General features: G+C 41.9%; 2 protein-coding genes across 4 annotated transcripts in view; one reads left to right on the top strand and one right to left on the bottom strand.

Annotated features, from left to right (window-relative positions):
• The window catches only part of STAG1 (stromal antigen 1), a 306,806-nt gene extending 295,534 nt beyond the window's left edge, over positions 1-11,272 (top strand). Inside the window, exons 29-33 of one of the 2 annotated variants that reach the window (XM_012000037.1) lie at positions 3,498-3,672; positions 5,939-6,049; positions 6,908-7,022; positions 9,072-9,152; positions 9,245-11,272. In XM_012000037.1, coding sequence (XP_011855427.1) covers positions 3,498-3,672; positions 5,939-6,049; positions 6,908-7,022; positions 9,072-9,152; positions 9,245-9,268 — 506 coding nt within the window. In that variant the 3' untranslated portion in view covers positions 9,269-11,272. The remainder of the gene's footprint in view (positions 1-3,497; positions 3,673-5,938; positions 6,050-6,907; positions 7,023-9,071; positions 9,153-9,244) is intronic. The other variant, XM_012000038.1, reaches the window with a different exon arrangement.
• Positions 11,273-13,724: 2,452 nt separating this feature from the next.
• Positions 13,725-15,867, bottom strand: part of PCCB (propionyl CoA carboxylase, beta polypeptide) — a 104,052-nt gene continuing 101,909 nt past the window's right edge. Inside the window, exon 16 of one of the 2 annotated variants that reach the window (XM_012000030.1) lies at positions 13,725-14,122. In XM_012000030.1, the coding sequence (XP_011855420.1) occupies positions 14,075-14,122 (48 nt within the window). In that variant the 3' untranslated portion in view covers positions 13,725-14,074. Of the gene's footprint in view, positions 14,123-14,919; positions 15,468-15,867 lie in introns of those variants that run through there. The other variant, XM_012000036.1, reaches the window with a different exon arrangement.

Below are 15,867 nucleotides of genomic sequence, written 5' to 3'. Positions count from 1 at the left end.
AGGCTGGTCTTGAACTCCGGACCTCAAGTGATCCACCCACCCTGGCTTCTCAAAGTGCTGGGATTATAGGCGGGAGCCACTGCACCTGGCCTTTTTTTTTTAATGAGACAGGGTTTCACTCTGTCACCCAGGCTGGAGTCTTGTCCCTGGCTCAAGCAATCCTCCCACTTCAGCCCTCAAACCTCCCTGGCTTAAGCCCCAAAACCTCCCTGGCTCAAGCAATCCTCCCACTTCAGCCCCCAAGTAGCTGGGACTACAGGCATATGCCACCACACCCAGCTAATTTTTGTATTTTTCGTAGAGACAGGGTTTCACCTTGTTGCCCAGACTGGTTTTAAACTCCTGGACTCAAGCGATCCATATGCCTCAGTGTCCCAAAGTGCTAGGATTACAGGCATGAGCCATTGCATCTAGCCATTCTTCAATGTAATATTCTTATTAGCCAACATTCATCAAATTTTTGCTATGTACTAGGAATATGTTTTAACATGCATTATATCATTTAATCATTTATTTGACTTATATTTGTAAAGCACTTAAGTCAGTCTCTGGCATAAGTGTATAAATGTCTTATAAGTCAACACTATTATCTAAATTTTTCACAAAAGAAACTAAAGCTTAGAGATTTTAACTATCCATAATGTTCACTATTGGTACAGTCAATATTATTTTCAAGATTAAGAGAAGCTTATATGGAACCAGATAACCTAATTTGTTTAAATTACAAAAAAGAAAACTTTGTCAATTTGAGATTTACAAAATGACTAAGATGGGTTGCATGCACAAAACCCTTAGGCTGCAGAGTTTCATCCTTCAGAGATGAAAATGAGAAAGTATTAAAAGAAATATTTTCATTGAGTAATCTTTAAAGGATTAGAAGTATCTATTTCTATTTAAGATGAATGAGTTCTCCCTGGAGTTATCAATTCATTCAGTAAGTTTCTACCAAGTGCCTTCCTAGGAACTGTGCTAAGTACTACAGATTAGGTATTAATATACTGTGAGTGCAGATAAGAGGAGAGAGAACAGAAACAGGCTGTTTGATTTCACCATGGTCAATGCTCTGATGTGCCAAACACAGGAGGTTCTGGGAACATATAGGCAGTGACCAAACTTTTGAATATAGGAAGATTTTCTGGAAAAGATGACATGTAGTAGACAGCTGACAGTTGAGTTTACCAGGTTCAGAACCTAAGTGATAATAATCTTTTTATCATAAAATTTTAAGTGTGGTAGAGAATAAAAGTTCTGAATTAAATGTTGAATGAAATGTGTTATGAATAGAAGATGATGAAATGTGTCTTTGTTAACTAAGAAGAGATTGAGTAGTGAGCTTCAGATCATAGGAATTACTTTAACCAAGACAATGGGTAGGTATTTCCAGGCACAGAAAAGCCAATCTAGAATGTACATGTCTAACAAAATATCAGAAACCTGAGAAATACAAGGAGAAACAGGATGCTCGATGGCAAAGGAGGAGCCTAACACACACATCTCTGAGACTTAAGGAGAGGAAAAGCAGTGGGATTAATACTATGTATTGGGATTAGAATTCTTCAGAAGGAAAACCAAAGCAGTAATACTTTTTAAGAAGCCTTATATTAAAATAATGTAGTTTTTTTTTTGTTTTTTTTGTTTTTTTTTTTTTGAGATGGAGTCTTGCTCTGTCGCCCAGGCTGGAGTGCAGTGGCGCGATCTCCACTCACTGCAAACTCCGGGTTCACGCCATTCTCCTGCCTCAGCCTCCCGTGTAGCTGGGACTACAGGCGCCCACCACCGCGCCCGGCTAATTTTTGTATTTTTGGTAGAGACGGGGTTTCACCGTGTTAGCCAGGATGGTCTCGATCTCCTGACCTCGTGATCCGCCCGCCTCGGCCTCCCAAAGTGCTGGGATTACAGGCGTGAGCCACCGCGCCCAGCCTAGAAATTTTATAGGTAGAAACTTGACCGGGCATAGTAGGTCATGCCCTTAATTCCAGCACTTTGGGAGATGGGTGGATTGCTTGAGTTCAGGAGTTTAAGATCAGCCTAGGCAACATAGCAAAGCCCCATCTCAAAAAAAAAAAAAAAAATTGGTAATATTTTATCAGGATAGTTTATAAATAATGCTTTAATCTGCTCAAATCTTTATAAACCATCTTAGCCGGTGGCTTACGCCTATAATGCCAGCATTCTGGGAGGTCGAGGTGGGCTGATTACTTGAGGTCAGGAGTTCCAGATCAGCCTGGCCAACATGGTGAAACCCATCTCTACTAAAAATACAAAAATTAGCTGGGCATGGCAGCAGATGCCCGTAATCCCAGCTACTTGGGAGGCTGAGGCAGGAGAATCACTTAAACTTGGGAGGCGGAGGTTGAAGTGAGCCCAGGTTGTGCCACTGCACTACAGCGTGCGACAGAGTGAGAGTCTGTCTCAAAAAAAAAGATCTTTATAAACCGTTTTCATAAGTTCTGAAGGAAAAACAGTTCCTAGCCCCTGGAAAACTTAAGTTTTACAGAGACAGTTTACACACATGACAAATTACATACCTGCTAATACAGGATAGTATATAATTAAGTCCTAAGTGAGTAAGAATGTATTTCCTCTAGAAATTAAAAGAGAAGCCTGGGTGTGTTGGCTTATGCCTGTAATCTCAGCAGTTTGGGAGGCCGAGGCGGGCGGATCACCTGAGGTCCAGAGTTCAAGACCAGCCTGGCCAACATAGTGATACCCTGTCTCTACTAAAAATACAAAAATGAGCCAGGCGTGGTAGTAGTCACCTGTAATCCCAGCTACTCGAGAGGCTGAGTCAGGAGAACTGCTTGAACCTGGGAGGCGAAGGTTGCAGTGAGCCAAGATCACGCCACTGCACTCCAGCCTGGGCGACAGAGCGAGACTCCATCTTAAAAAAGAGAGAAAAAAAATGTTAAGTGGGGGATTGGGTGGGGGTAATCAGGGAAGGCTTCCCTGAAGGACACAGAGGCATGAAAATGGTGAACCTCTCAACCCATCTCCATATGTATAACCTGGCAAGAAGTTATTGACCAGTGTCTAGTTATGCAAGGGGATTTGCTTATTTCTCCACAAAAGTCAGTCAGATTTTAATTGCTACTGCCTGAGACCCCTGTGAGGCCCAGGAAATAGGCCCTTTATTGCTTGAGCAAACTCTGGCTGGCTGCAATCTTCCCCTTCTAGGATGAATGAATCTTGAGAGATGGAGGGACTTAAAGAGATGATGATGTGATGATAGCTAACATTCAGTGGTTACATACATTACCTCATTTAGTCCCTACAACTTCGTGAGGTTAGGTAATGATGTCCCCATTGTATATATGAGAAAACTCAACTTTGAAAGTTTAATGACTTGTACAGAGTCATTAAAGTCATAGAAGTCAGTGGTGGAACTGAGATTTAAAGTAGGCAGTCTAACTGCATAGCCACACTCTTCACAAGTCTGTGCTATAACTGCCACCAGAGTTCACCCACAACATTCTGTGACCTTAACTGGAATTTTACAGATGAGAGTCTGGATAACACATGGCTAAACAGGACTGACACCATGATTCAGACCCCTGGCCCCCTGCCAGCACCACAACTCACGTCCACTGTACTGCGGGAGAATAGCCGGCCCATGGGAGACCAGATTCAAGAACCTGAGTCTGAACATGGTTCTGAACCAGACTTTTTACACAAGTAAGTAGCAAAAATTTGTCTTCTTGGCAAAAAACCTTTAAAGAAAGTAAAACTATTTAAGAAAAACTTTATTTGTTCATCAGAACATATTGCTGGTCACTTCATGATAAAAGAAGCCAGAAACAGAGGGTAAAAACTTTATGTGAGAAGAGCTATACAAAATCTGCAAACATTGTTGAAGATATCAGTTCCTGGAAGTTCACAGACCTTTAAATGTATGGTGTCTCACTAAGTGCTAATTTCAGTTAGCATTTGCATTTTCATTGGGCAGGTCTGTTTCTTCTCAGGGACTTGCCAAGAAATGCAGGTTACTTCCTAGGCAAGAAAACCTGTAAGAGCCTATGTTGTCAGTAGTCTGAACACCAAATAGACTATATGACCTTTATCATCCATTTAATTAATATTTTGTCTTGTTACATTTATATTTTAAACTCAAACTTCTCATGGATTAAGAATTTTTAAGATCTTACTTGATAAATTCTGAGAATAGTTGCCCTCAAAGAAAGAATCAAGGTCTTACCTTTTCTCCATGCTAGTAATTAAAATGTTTTCTAGTAGACAGGCCTCTGCAAATTGTAGAGAAAGCAGAGGGTGATGGTGTGTTTTGCTTATAAAAATCTTTTGTTGTTTTCCATCCAACTTTGAAATTCTCTGAGCTCCTAACTTATGTTTCTGTGTATGGTGGGGTAATGCTGTGAATTACTCTGATGGATAAGAGGGAGAACTCTCACTTGTACTCAACAAATTTAGTTAGGTTGAAAATGAAAGAAACAGTGTTAGAAGTATCAAATCCTGGCTTTTCATAAGACCCCTTTGCTCTAAGGGATCAGCCTGCAAACCCAAGAGGATACTCACTGTTACCCATAGTATAACCGGGCTTTCTTGTGCTGCCAAGTATCCTAGAAGGTGGTTTGCCTTATGGCAAGCATCCCAAGATGGGCGAGCTAACCAGTATCCCCGCCCCTCTTCCTACAGGGTGGGTTTCTCCTTATTTTAGCAGCCTGCCTTGCCTCTTTGACCTTACCATTTGTCAGTCGCTGTGGCTGTGGTCTGCCTTCTTTTCCCTGCTCCAGGTTTATAGGTTTAATCAAGGTGGTGGCCCCACATGATATAAAGATAGCTTAGAAACAAGTTCATGTGACAGTTTGTATTGGCTAAAAAATCACTAAAGTTTCCTGGCTGGGCATGGTGGCACATGCCTGTGATCCCAACTATTCAGGAGACCAAGGAATGAGAATTGCTTGAACTCGGGAGGCAGACATTGCAGTGAGCCAAAATCGTGCCACTGCACTGCAGCCTGGGTGACACAGACTCTGTCTCAACACCACCACAAAAGAAAATTAGCCAGGCATGGTGGTGCATGCCTGTGGTCCCAGCTACTTGGGAGGCTGAGGTGAGAGCATCACTGGAGCCTGGGAGCCAGAGGTTGTAGGGAGCCGAGATCATGCCACTGCACTCCAGCCTGGGTGACAAGAGTGAGACCCTGTCTTAAAAAAAGATTCCTGGCCGGGCGCGGTGGCTCATGCCTGTAATCCCAGCACTTTGGGAGGCCGAGGTGAGTGGATCACAAGGTCAGGAGATAAAGGCCATCCTAGCTAACACGGTGCAACCCTGTCTCTACTAAAAATACAAAAAATTAGCTGGGCGTGGTGGTGGGCACCTGTAGTCCCAGCTACTCTGGAGGCTGAGACAGAAGCAGCCCTTGAACCGGGGAGGCGGAGGTTGCAGTGAGCCAAGATTGCGCCCCTGCACTCCAGCCTGCATGACGGAGCAAGACTCCATCTCAAAAAAAAAAAATCCTTAGAGGCATATTTACACACACTTCCATGTGCCAGTAAGTTTAGAGTACAAGTGCAGATTTGACTCCATAAAGACTGAGGAAAAGCTGCTATATTCTTCCTTGTTGAATTCTGGAGAACTTTCAGCTGCCAAGCCAACATAATTTGTTAGTTAGGGGTCTGCTGTCCAGCTAGGTACACCTGTGAGTGGGGCACCAGCCCAAGACAGAGGTCTTGAGAGCCCTTGTTTGGCAGAGATTTGGTTGATAGTTTAAGCATCTAACAGTTAGCCTCAGCCAGCTTCTCTTGGAGACTTACAGATATCTTTGGGCAACTTACTGCCTTTTTAATAAAAAGGCACCAGAATAAATCCAACTAATTCCTACTACATGAGATTAAGTAAACCTACCTTGGCTTTCTTAGCATGGGGCTCATTAGCTAAATTCATCATCTGCTGCTACAAAATTAATAATAGTACCCTCTCTTAGTCCTCAGATGCAGATCTCTTGGTTAGGCCAGCCGAAGTTAGAAGACTTAAATCGGAAGGACAGAACAGGAATGAACTACATGAAAGTGAGAACTGGAGTGAGGCATGCTGTGTAAGTGTTACATTGAGTGTCACAAGAACATAACTATGTGATGCCCACCATTTTGTGAAATGACTTGGGTATCTTTGATGTTCGGTCTTAGGAGTTAAAATTACAATTCGTGATATGCTATGCAGCATAGGATAGGAAAGGAGGACGTGAGTTCTTCACACTTTCAGCATTTAAATCCTAACTTTGCCACTTGGCAGCTGCATGGCCTTGGGCAAGCTCTAAAACATCTGTGCTGGCTACGCGTGGTGGCTCTGCCTGTAATCCCAGCACTTTGGGAGGCAAAGGCAGGCAGATCACTTGAGGTCAGGAGTTCAAGACCAGCCTGGCCAACATGGTGAAACCCTGTCTCTACTAAAAATACAAAAAATTAGCCGAGCATGGTGGCGGGCACCTGTAATCCCAGCTACTTGGGAGGCTGAGGCAGGAGAATCGCTTAAATCCAGGAGGTGGAGGTTGCAGTGAGTCGAGATCACGCCACTGCATTCCAACGTGGGCAACAGAGCAACACTCCATCTCAAAAAAAAAAAAAAAAAAAAAAATTCTGTGCTTCAGATTCCTCATTTGTAAATTTGGGATGATAGTACCAATAAGAATTTTAGGGTAATTGACACATAGCTAAATAAATATTAACAACCATTATTATTGAATTGTACTTCCTTTTGATGTGTGAGATGAAATCTTGAATGAACCAAAGGAATGATTCTTAATTGTCTTGGAGTTCATTATAATTTGTGTAGTCTGTAGGTCATGATTGGAAGGTGTACTTCAGTTGGTTAGAGTAACTTTCATCTGAGAAACAGCCAGGACTCCAAATGGTGGAGTCTAATGAGCTTTCTGACAATACCTTTTTCTTACCAGTCGGGGTCTAATGGAGGAAGATGCTGAGCCCATCTTTGAAGATGTGATGATGTCATCCCGAAGCCAGTTAGAAGATATGAATGAAGAATTTGAGGACACCATGGTTATTGATCTGGTAGAGAAATTCACTATATTTTTCTTTTGTTAAAATATGTGGGGGCATTGGTGTAAGATGACCCTCTTAGGTTGGGCACGGTGGCTCACGCCTGTAATCCCAGCACTTTGAGAGACTGAGGTGGGTGGATCATCTGAAGTCGGGAGTTCGAGACCAGCCTGACCAATATGGAGAAATCCCGTCTCTACTAAAAATACAAAATTAGCCAGGCGTGGTGGCACATGCCCATAATCCCAGCTACTCGGGAGACTGAGGTTGCAGTGAGCCAAGATTGTGCCATTGCACTCTAGCCTGGGCAACAAGAGCGAAACCCGTCTCAAAAAAACAAACAAACAAAAATTATCCTCTTATTTTCAGAATTCTGGGAGGAAGGGTGAGGTGAGGAGGAGGTAACATTGACCAAAAACAGTGGGCATTTGGATGAGCTTGGGTGTTTTTCAAGCTGCTTTCAAAGCAGTCATATTTTAAATACTGATACTAACAGAAACTGGTTCTTTCTTTTTACCTTCTTCGAAGAGAGCTCATACTAGATCTGTCTTTCAGCATCACATGTGTATCTGGCCTCTTGTGCTTTAAATTTGAGCCTGACAAAAATCTGCGGTGCTTCAGCATAACAAAATGCCGAATATGGGACTTAATTTATTCAGTATGAGAAGACATGTTTGAGATATGGACTAACCATAGGTGATACTAAGAACTTATTTTTACAGGAATAGTAATGCATGGTGGTTATGTTTTTTTCAAAAGTTCTCATCAGTTATAGACAACACATTGAAGTAGTTATAGGCAAAATTACATAGGAAAGGAAAAACAGTGAGACTCAGTGGAATAAGACTGGCCACATGTTTGACAGTTTTTGAAACTGGGTGATGGGTACATAGAAATTCATCATGCTGCTTTTTCTATGTATTTTCTAAGGCTGCCATAATAAATACCACAGACTAAGTGGTTTAAACAAATTTTTATTCATTCATTTATTTATTTATAGATGGAGTCTCGCTGTGTCACCAGGCTGTAGTGCAGTGCTGTGATCTTGACTCACTGCAACCTCTGCCTCCCAGGTTCAAGCGATTCTCCTGCCTCAGCCTCCCAAATAGCTGGGACTACAGGCGCATGCCACCACACCCAGTTAATTTTTATATTTTTAGTAGAGACGGGGTTTCACCATGTTGGCCAGGATGGTCTTGATCTCTTGACCTCGTGATCCGCCCGACTCGGCCTTCCAAAGTGCTGGGATGACAGGCGTGAGCAACCACGCCTGGCCCAGAAATTTATTTTTTTATCACATTTCTGGAAGCTAGAAGTCCTGAGATGGTGATTTATTTTGAGGCTTCTCTCCTTGGCTTGTAGATGACTGCCTTCTTCCTTGTCTTTAGATGGTCTTTCCTATATGTGTCTCTCCTTCTTATCAGGGCCCCAACTATATTCAATTAGGACCCACCCATATGACCTCATTTTACCTTAATTACCTCTTTAAAGGCCCTGTCGCCAAATACTGGCATCTTCTGAGGTACTGGATTAGGACTTCAGCATGTACATTTTGAAGGGACATAATTCAGCCTGTAACATTTTGCTTTGTATGTTGTGAATTTTCCATAATGAGAAGTTTTTGTAAGTTTTATAAATATAAATGAGATCATATTACTCCAATCTGCCCCCACCATCCAATAACTTTCCATCTACCTGCTTTGGGGAATTCAGAGGTTTATCACCTAGTAGTTAATCAATTTTATAAATTTTTCTGTGACTTCAAAGGGAAGATATGGCCTGGGCATGTAGGCCCAAAGTTATTTATATGTATTTACATGTTCAGTGTATTCATTATAGTTTGAAAGTTTTGTGCGTTGTTTTTGCCAACATAATTAAAAGCCAAAAGTACGGTTTTTAAAAAATGTATTTCATATAAAAGCCAGATTCTCTTCTTCCTTTCAAAATTGACTCTTAGCAGGTCTATATATTTATGATACTGTCAGAAATATTAGCTGATTATCACAATTCATTGTCTTAATGATCTCAGAAAAAAATTAAGAAACCTGTTTCTCTTTCCAGCCTCCATCAAGAAATCGGCGAGAGAGAGCTGAGCTAAGGCCAGACTTCTTTGACTCTGCAGCTATCATAGAAGATGATTCAGTAAATGTTAAATTATTACTGCTTTTTATTTATGGTTCCTGGGTCCTGTTTATGCATGAAATTAATAATTATGTTTCTCATCATTTTTCTAGGGATTTGGAATGCCTATGTTCTGAAGTCTGAAGAAAATTTACAAATCTGGAACTCTATTATTTAGAGCTAGAGGCCTATATACTGTGATAGCTTGTATGGGGAAAAACACTTTTGATGTGATCTGATTTGTTTTTTAATCAAATGATTAAGGTCAATCCCTTTTTGCAGTGACGGAAGAGGAGCATGTAAATTACCCAAGGGAATGTTGGTGAATGTCCACTCAGAAAGACTGACCTGAAAATCATTTGTGTCCTACTATTGGACTTATCTCAATACAGATGTGTGTGTTTTTCTGGAGGGAGGAAGAAATTTTAAATTTTTAAAACAGCTGTCAAGATAAACACTGTTATACACCTGTTTTATGAAAACTCAACATTGAGTAAAAAAAAAAAATATTTTTAACTTTATTTTCCTGTTGTACAATTTAAAAACCGTTTTAACATTTTGCCTTTTTATGTTTTAAAAGCTAACCATTTTTATTAAACCTATGAGTAAGCAGCTCATCCTAATTGCCGAAGAGTGTTTTGGAGCTCACTGGATTTGGTTGACCTTTGTGGAACACAAATAATGAAGGAGCAGAACATTGACAAGCTAAGATGAAATTCTGACATAGTGCATCTCTGCCAAAAACCACACACCCTCTGTGGATATGGATACGAAATTCCCAGATTTTATATACTCTTGAATAAAAAGGTTTATTTTTATTTATAAGTGGGCATAAAATAAGAAATGTCCACGCAGCCATTTTTCCAACAGATGCTGTACACTGTTCATTTTATATAGACTAGGGAGATTCAAATACAGTGCATTTTCTATTGGTATTTGTTCTGTGCATTTTTAGCAACTTCTACCAGCAAATAAAGTATTCTCAGTAAAACAAAAATGATTCTCAAGTTATCAGTTTGCTGTTTTTACCACTTATTTCATGCCCTGCCAAATTCAAGTTACACAGACTTCCATTTTCTTAAGATAATCATGAAGAAATCCTTTATCATTCGAAAGTAATTTTAAGTGTAACATAACTGTGTCTACTTCCCATGCACTTAATACCCTTATGCGCTAATTTTGTGAATTAAGTTTACTGATTATAGAAGTATGTGCTGCATAGAAGTCTGTGCTTAGAGGGTGAAGTTCCTAAGCTTACCTTGAATTACAGCTACATTTCAGTGTTAAATGTGCATATTAAGAATAATTCTTTTGGGGAAAGAAATTATGAATCTTCAGGACAGTCTACAATGGTTTAGAGTTGCATTCTGCCTAGACTTTTATGACTTGCTGCTATTGTTCTAAAAACCCCACTTAGTTTCTTCCTTCAGATTTCTAAAGTAAGCCTCAGAATTTCCAAACCAATCCATCCACAGCTGTTTCTGGGCTGGTTTTTAAAGTAGTTGCAACAGAATCATGAGGCTTTCCCTTTTTTATCAAATACAAAACACATTTTTAAAAATTCTGCACACCCAGTGATCATCTTTTGTGCGGGAAAGCAAGATGGATGATTTTATTCATCCTTTTAGTAAAGACACAAAACAGATTTTTCTCAACATTTGTACAGTTCTGAAAAAATCTGGTCACCAAAATGTTTTCTCCGCTAATTCAGCAATTCTTGGGGTCCAGTTAGGGGAGCTGGGGCCTCATTTTCTCCCAGAATTGTGGGCTTCACTGGAAGTGAAGGCGCAGGAATGACTGGACTGTCCATCCCAGCCCTGCCTGCCTGTGGTTTTGGCCGGGGAGCAAGCCATGAGGTGCCCTGGCACATGCACAAACTGATCCTTTGTGTGACAGTCTTGTATGGAAAACAGATGCTGACAGAATTGTAGATTACCATGCCACACAAAAAGGCTAAATATCTACTCCAATGGGTTTCCAGTTCAGTTTGAAGTCAATCAAATTTTTGTATTTTCGGTGTCTCCTTGATTGGTTTTGCTAGTAATTCTGTAAATTGTACATTTGCAATATGAGGTTTTTTTCCTTTTGTACAATTTGAAACTGATGCTTCACGTTTCCTTTAATAAACTATTCAAAATCAGGCTTGTGGTAGTCATCCTATTGTTCCTACCAGGTATGGCTTTAAAGAGATGATTTCCTATCCTGTGGCTCTTGAGAGACTTTGCAATTTCTGATAATCTGTTAAATGACAGCAAGTTAACCATATCAGTGAGGTGGTGGTTTTGTTGTTTTGGCTTTTTAATTTTTTTTAAGAAAGCAGAATTTAGGACTAGCTCACTTTCTTTCATTCCTTAGATTTCTCTAGAGTGTGTGTAGGCCAAGTCATCTTGGTTTAAGAAGGAGTCGCTTGCAAACTGAGTTTTGCATGAGGCATTCAGGGAACATCCAGTGGCCTGTAGCATGGGTCCTCCTGGCTTGAGACTCTGGGCTTATATGCATAATTGCACCCTGGCAGTGCCCTTTTGAAGACCACATAGATTCAGTGCAGCTGCAGAACTGTTTTCAGCCAGGCATGGTGGCTCACACCTGTAATCCCAGCACTTTGGAAGGCCAAGGTGAGTGGATCACTTGAGCTCAAGAGTTTGAGACCAGCCTGGGTAGCATGGTGAAACTCCATCTCTACAAAAAAATAAAAAATTAGCTGGGTGTGGTGGCATACACCTATAGTCCCAGCTACTTGTGAGGCTGAGGTAGGAGGATAGCTTGAGCCCTTAAGGCGGAGGTTGTTGCAGTGAGCAGACATTGCACCACTACTGCACTCCAATCTAGGTAACAGAGCCAGACCCTGTCTCAGAAAAAAAAAGTTTTCTCTTGGCATTAGACCTCCTCACTCTTAAGAAGTCATACCCTACACACTTCATGGGTCTGGCAATATGGGGTGAGTTCCTTAAACAGCCTAATATGCTTATACAGAAAAGGCAAAGGTGTGGGAGACAAATCGGCAAGTAAGCTTTCCAGGCAGCCAGGGAAGGAAGGTCATACAAGGATGGTCTGTAATAGCTCATCTTGATGGTTACAAGAGGATGAGACTAGCTGAGGACTTTCCCTTGGGTCAGGCTTGCAAATCTCCAATTTGTGGCTTGACTGTAACTAACTCACTCCCTGTTTGCCCTTGTTCCCAGATAAAAGTCCATCAAGCAGGGACTAATATTTTCATGGGAAACAAAGGTCTGATGCCACTCAGGCTTGGTGTTTTTTTTGCAGGGGGTGGGGGAGACAGGGTCTCAGTCTGTCACCCAGGCTGGAGTACAGTGGTGTGATCTCAGCTCACAGCAACCTCCGCCTCTGGGGTTCAAGTGATTCTCCTGCCTCAGGCTCTCGAGTAGCTGGAATTACAGGCACCCGCCACCACACCCAGCTAAGTTTTGTATTTTTAATAGAGACACACTTTCACCATATTGGCCAGGCTGGTCATGAACTCCTGAGCTCAAGCCATCTGTCTGCCTTGGCCTGCCAAAGTGCTGGGATTACAGGCATGGGCCACCGCACCCAGCCTTGGGCTTTTCATATTAGACCAAGCTCAGGTAAGATTCTATCCCTGCCCTTCTGAGTGTCTTGTTCTGTGGAAATCTCTTACCAGGCACCACTTTTTGAAGAGCATCTTCTCCCAAGAACACATAAAGGGGGTATTTTCACCACCCAGGACAGTAGGGACATGGTCAAAACTTAACTATTGAGGCTGCCACATTGGCTGGAATATGCCAGCTGGATTCCACAGAGGCCCCAGACTGAGGCACTACCTATCATCAAGTGGCTGTAGCTCCTGCTTGGAATTATAGAAATCCCATGCTGACATCAGAGGTGCACAGAGTATGAGGACCAATAGTTCTCTCTAAAAGGGTAAAGCCATAGCTCTCCAGAAATCCTTTGGAACCAGAAAGACAAAACAGTTACATCTGTTGAATAGGTGAAATGGGCTGATTCAACTCCATCAAGAGTTAAGTCCACATGTGGACTTAACACAGGTTTCTTTGGCGGGACAGACCACATCTTAAGCACCAGCACCAGGACAAAGTATCAGTGCAACCAGAGGCAGAAAGTTGGGCTGGGGAGACCAAGGCAGGATCAAAAAAAGAAGCTAGAAGAACTTGGCAACAAAAGCACTTTCTAACAAGCATTAGAAGGCTATGTTGTGGATGTGCTTCCCATTACTCTAGCAACTCAGGTGACTGGCCATCTGTTGTTGGCACTGCTTTGCAAGGGATTCATGCAGGAGATAGGAAAGCTGTCTAAATGTAGTAGCTTTTTGGGTTCTTTGAGACACAAGCCTAGGGGAACAGACCACCAACCTCCCTGACCCCTACTCTTCTGCCAACGCTTAGAAGTCCATCTCACCTTCCTCATCAGCTGAGTGGCAGTACTTTGAAATGATTAGAACACAGGCTTGGGGTCAAACCCATCTGAGTTCAAATCCCAACTTCACCACTTGTTAGCTGTGTAGCTCAGGATGAACTGGCTTAACACAAGGCAGGGGCAGGACCAGCAAGACCCTGGCAGTGCCTCCTACACCACAGCTCACCACATTATCTGCTCTCAGTTTAAAGACAGATGCTTGTCAGCTATCAGCTCAGTGGACCCAAGTATTTCCCATTTTTACAATCCCGTGGTTTTTTTTTCCCCTTTAAGGTGAGGGCACCAGCTGGGAAAGGCATTCCCACACAACAGCCAAGAGAATACTCAACTGTCATTACTCTCAAGGCATTCCATGGTCCATGGAGGCTGGTCCACTTGACAAAGCTTCCAAGGTCTTGCAGCGTCGAGTTTCTTTGACCAGCTGAGTTTCTGTACGGGAGTTTCCCCACCATCCAAGGCTTCCGTAAAGCTGCTAGCCCAGTTGCTCTCCTGAGCTGGTTCCTCTACCATCTTACAGCCCCTCTACCATCTCAGTATCCAGATTGCACAACCTGGTGAAACACTTCTTGGACTCTTCCCTCCAAAAAGAAAAAAAAGAGCTTGTATATACTTTTGTATGGACCATAGCAGAGATCACGAAAACAAAAACTGTTGGCTCAGAAACTCACTAGGGAAGCAAGGGAGGGACAGAGTGTCCAGGACCACCTATATGGGCTAAGGAGTCTGAAGAACAGGGAGCTCTGGAAGTGCTGGAGCAGAGGAATGCAACAAAATATGGATCTGGAGTTAGTATGGTAGCTGAGAACAGGATTTACAGCTTAGTGGGAGGCCACAGAGATTAGTGAAGAGACTGCTGCAAAAGTCCTTAGAGCCCAACTAGGATTGGTGACTGAAGGAGAGCAGAAAGATGCTTAAAAAATAAAAATTAAAAAAAGAAGAATGACTCTTAAGGGCTACTGGGAATGGGGGGTAGGGGAAAATATTTTTGAAACAGGAAAACAGGAGAATAAACAGTCACACATTAAGTTGACCTTGAAATAATGATTCACTGTCCAAGCAATGCTTAACAGATCTCTGGAGCCAAGGGAAAGCCATCAGTAGTGGGAGGGCCCTGGGTTTTCACCACAGAGGATGCCCAGGGGGCATCTTGGATCAGCACTCCATGGTTGGTCCTTATGCGCAAACTTAATCTCCAGTTCTGGTAAAACTATTAATGCTTTACTTAGTAAAATCAAGTCAACAGTGTAGGAGGAAAGGCTTTAAAGTAGTTTACAAACAAAAATGACTAATTCACATTGATAACCACTCAGTTACTAATTCAGGTAACTTAACCATGTATCTTCAGTTTAAAGACAAAACGAACTACAAAGAAGTCTTGAACTTTAGAAGGTTTATTGTTGATAGAGCTGTAGTGATTCTGAAACTTGTATTTATGGTAGCACTGAGCAAATGAGTGAAATATATTGAGAATAATGGGAGCCAGGGTTATTACTGCTGTAGTAAGAGAGACAATACAGAATGAAGGAAGGCAAAGAAGCACCCATGGTGTTGGATTAGAAGTTTCAGTATGAACTCATGATTTAAAAGTACGACAAATATGTATTCATATATACATGTGTCGCACATATATATACACACTTATTTGCATAAATTTTCCTAGTTCTGTCTGCTGAAATGCCTCAAAGCAATGATACTCCAGTATCAATGTGAACACTTAGTGACAATTTTAGCTTCTAAATGACATACCTACTAAAAGAAACTAAGAAACTACTACTATATACTACTACATACCTATTAAAGAAACTCCTTGGAGAAATTGCTGATTCCTGGACTGGGCAAGGAAAATATAAGATAAGCCTAGAGCATCATCTTGTAAGAAAATAAGGAAATACTAAAAAAATCAGTGGGATATATTAAAAGGACCTGGGGAGCCAGGTTGAAGGAGCTCCCACTAACCAAATTGGGTCATTTAAAGCATCAAAATGAGTAACATTAAATATTAAAAAAAAAATCAACAAGTCCAGGCAAGCCACGCCAACAAGTCCAAGTGGCTCACGCCTATAATCCCAGCACTTTGGGAGGCTGAGGTGGTCAGATCACGAAATCAAGAGATCGAGACCATCCTGGCCAACATGGTGAAATCCCGTCTCTATTAAAAATACAAAAATTAGCTGGGCATGGTGGCGCACGCCCGTAGTCCCAGCTACTCAGGAGGCTGAGGCAGAAGAATCACTTGAACCTGGGAGGCAGAGGTTGCAGTGAGTTGAGATTGCGCCACTGCACTCCAGCCTGGCAACAGAGTGAGACTCCGTCTCCAAAAAAA

Source organism: Mandrillus leucophaeus, unplaced genomic scaffold, assembly GCF_000951045.1.
Source record: "Mandrillus leucophaeus isolate KB7577 unplaced genomic scaffold, Mleu.le_1.0 Scaffold612, whole genome shotgun sequence".
Classification (NCBI taxonomy): domain Eukaryota; kingdom Metazoa; phylum Chordata; class Mammalia; order Primates; family Cercopithecidae; genus Mandrillus; species Mandrillus leucophaeus.
The sequence above is the reverse complement of the archived record's forward strand: the minus strand, read 5'-3'. Positions and strand labels throughout refer to the sequence as shown.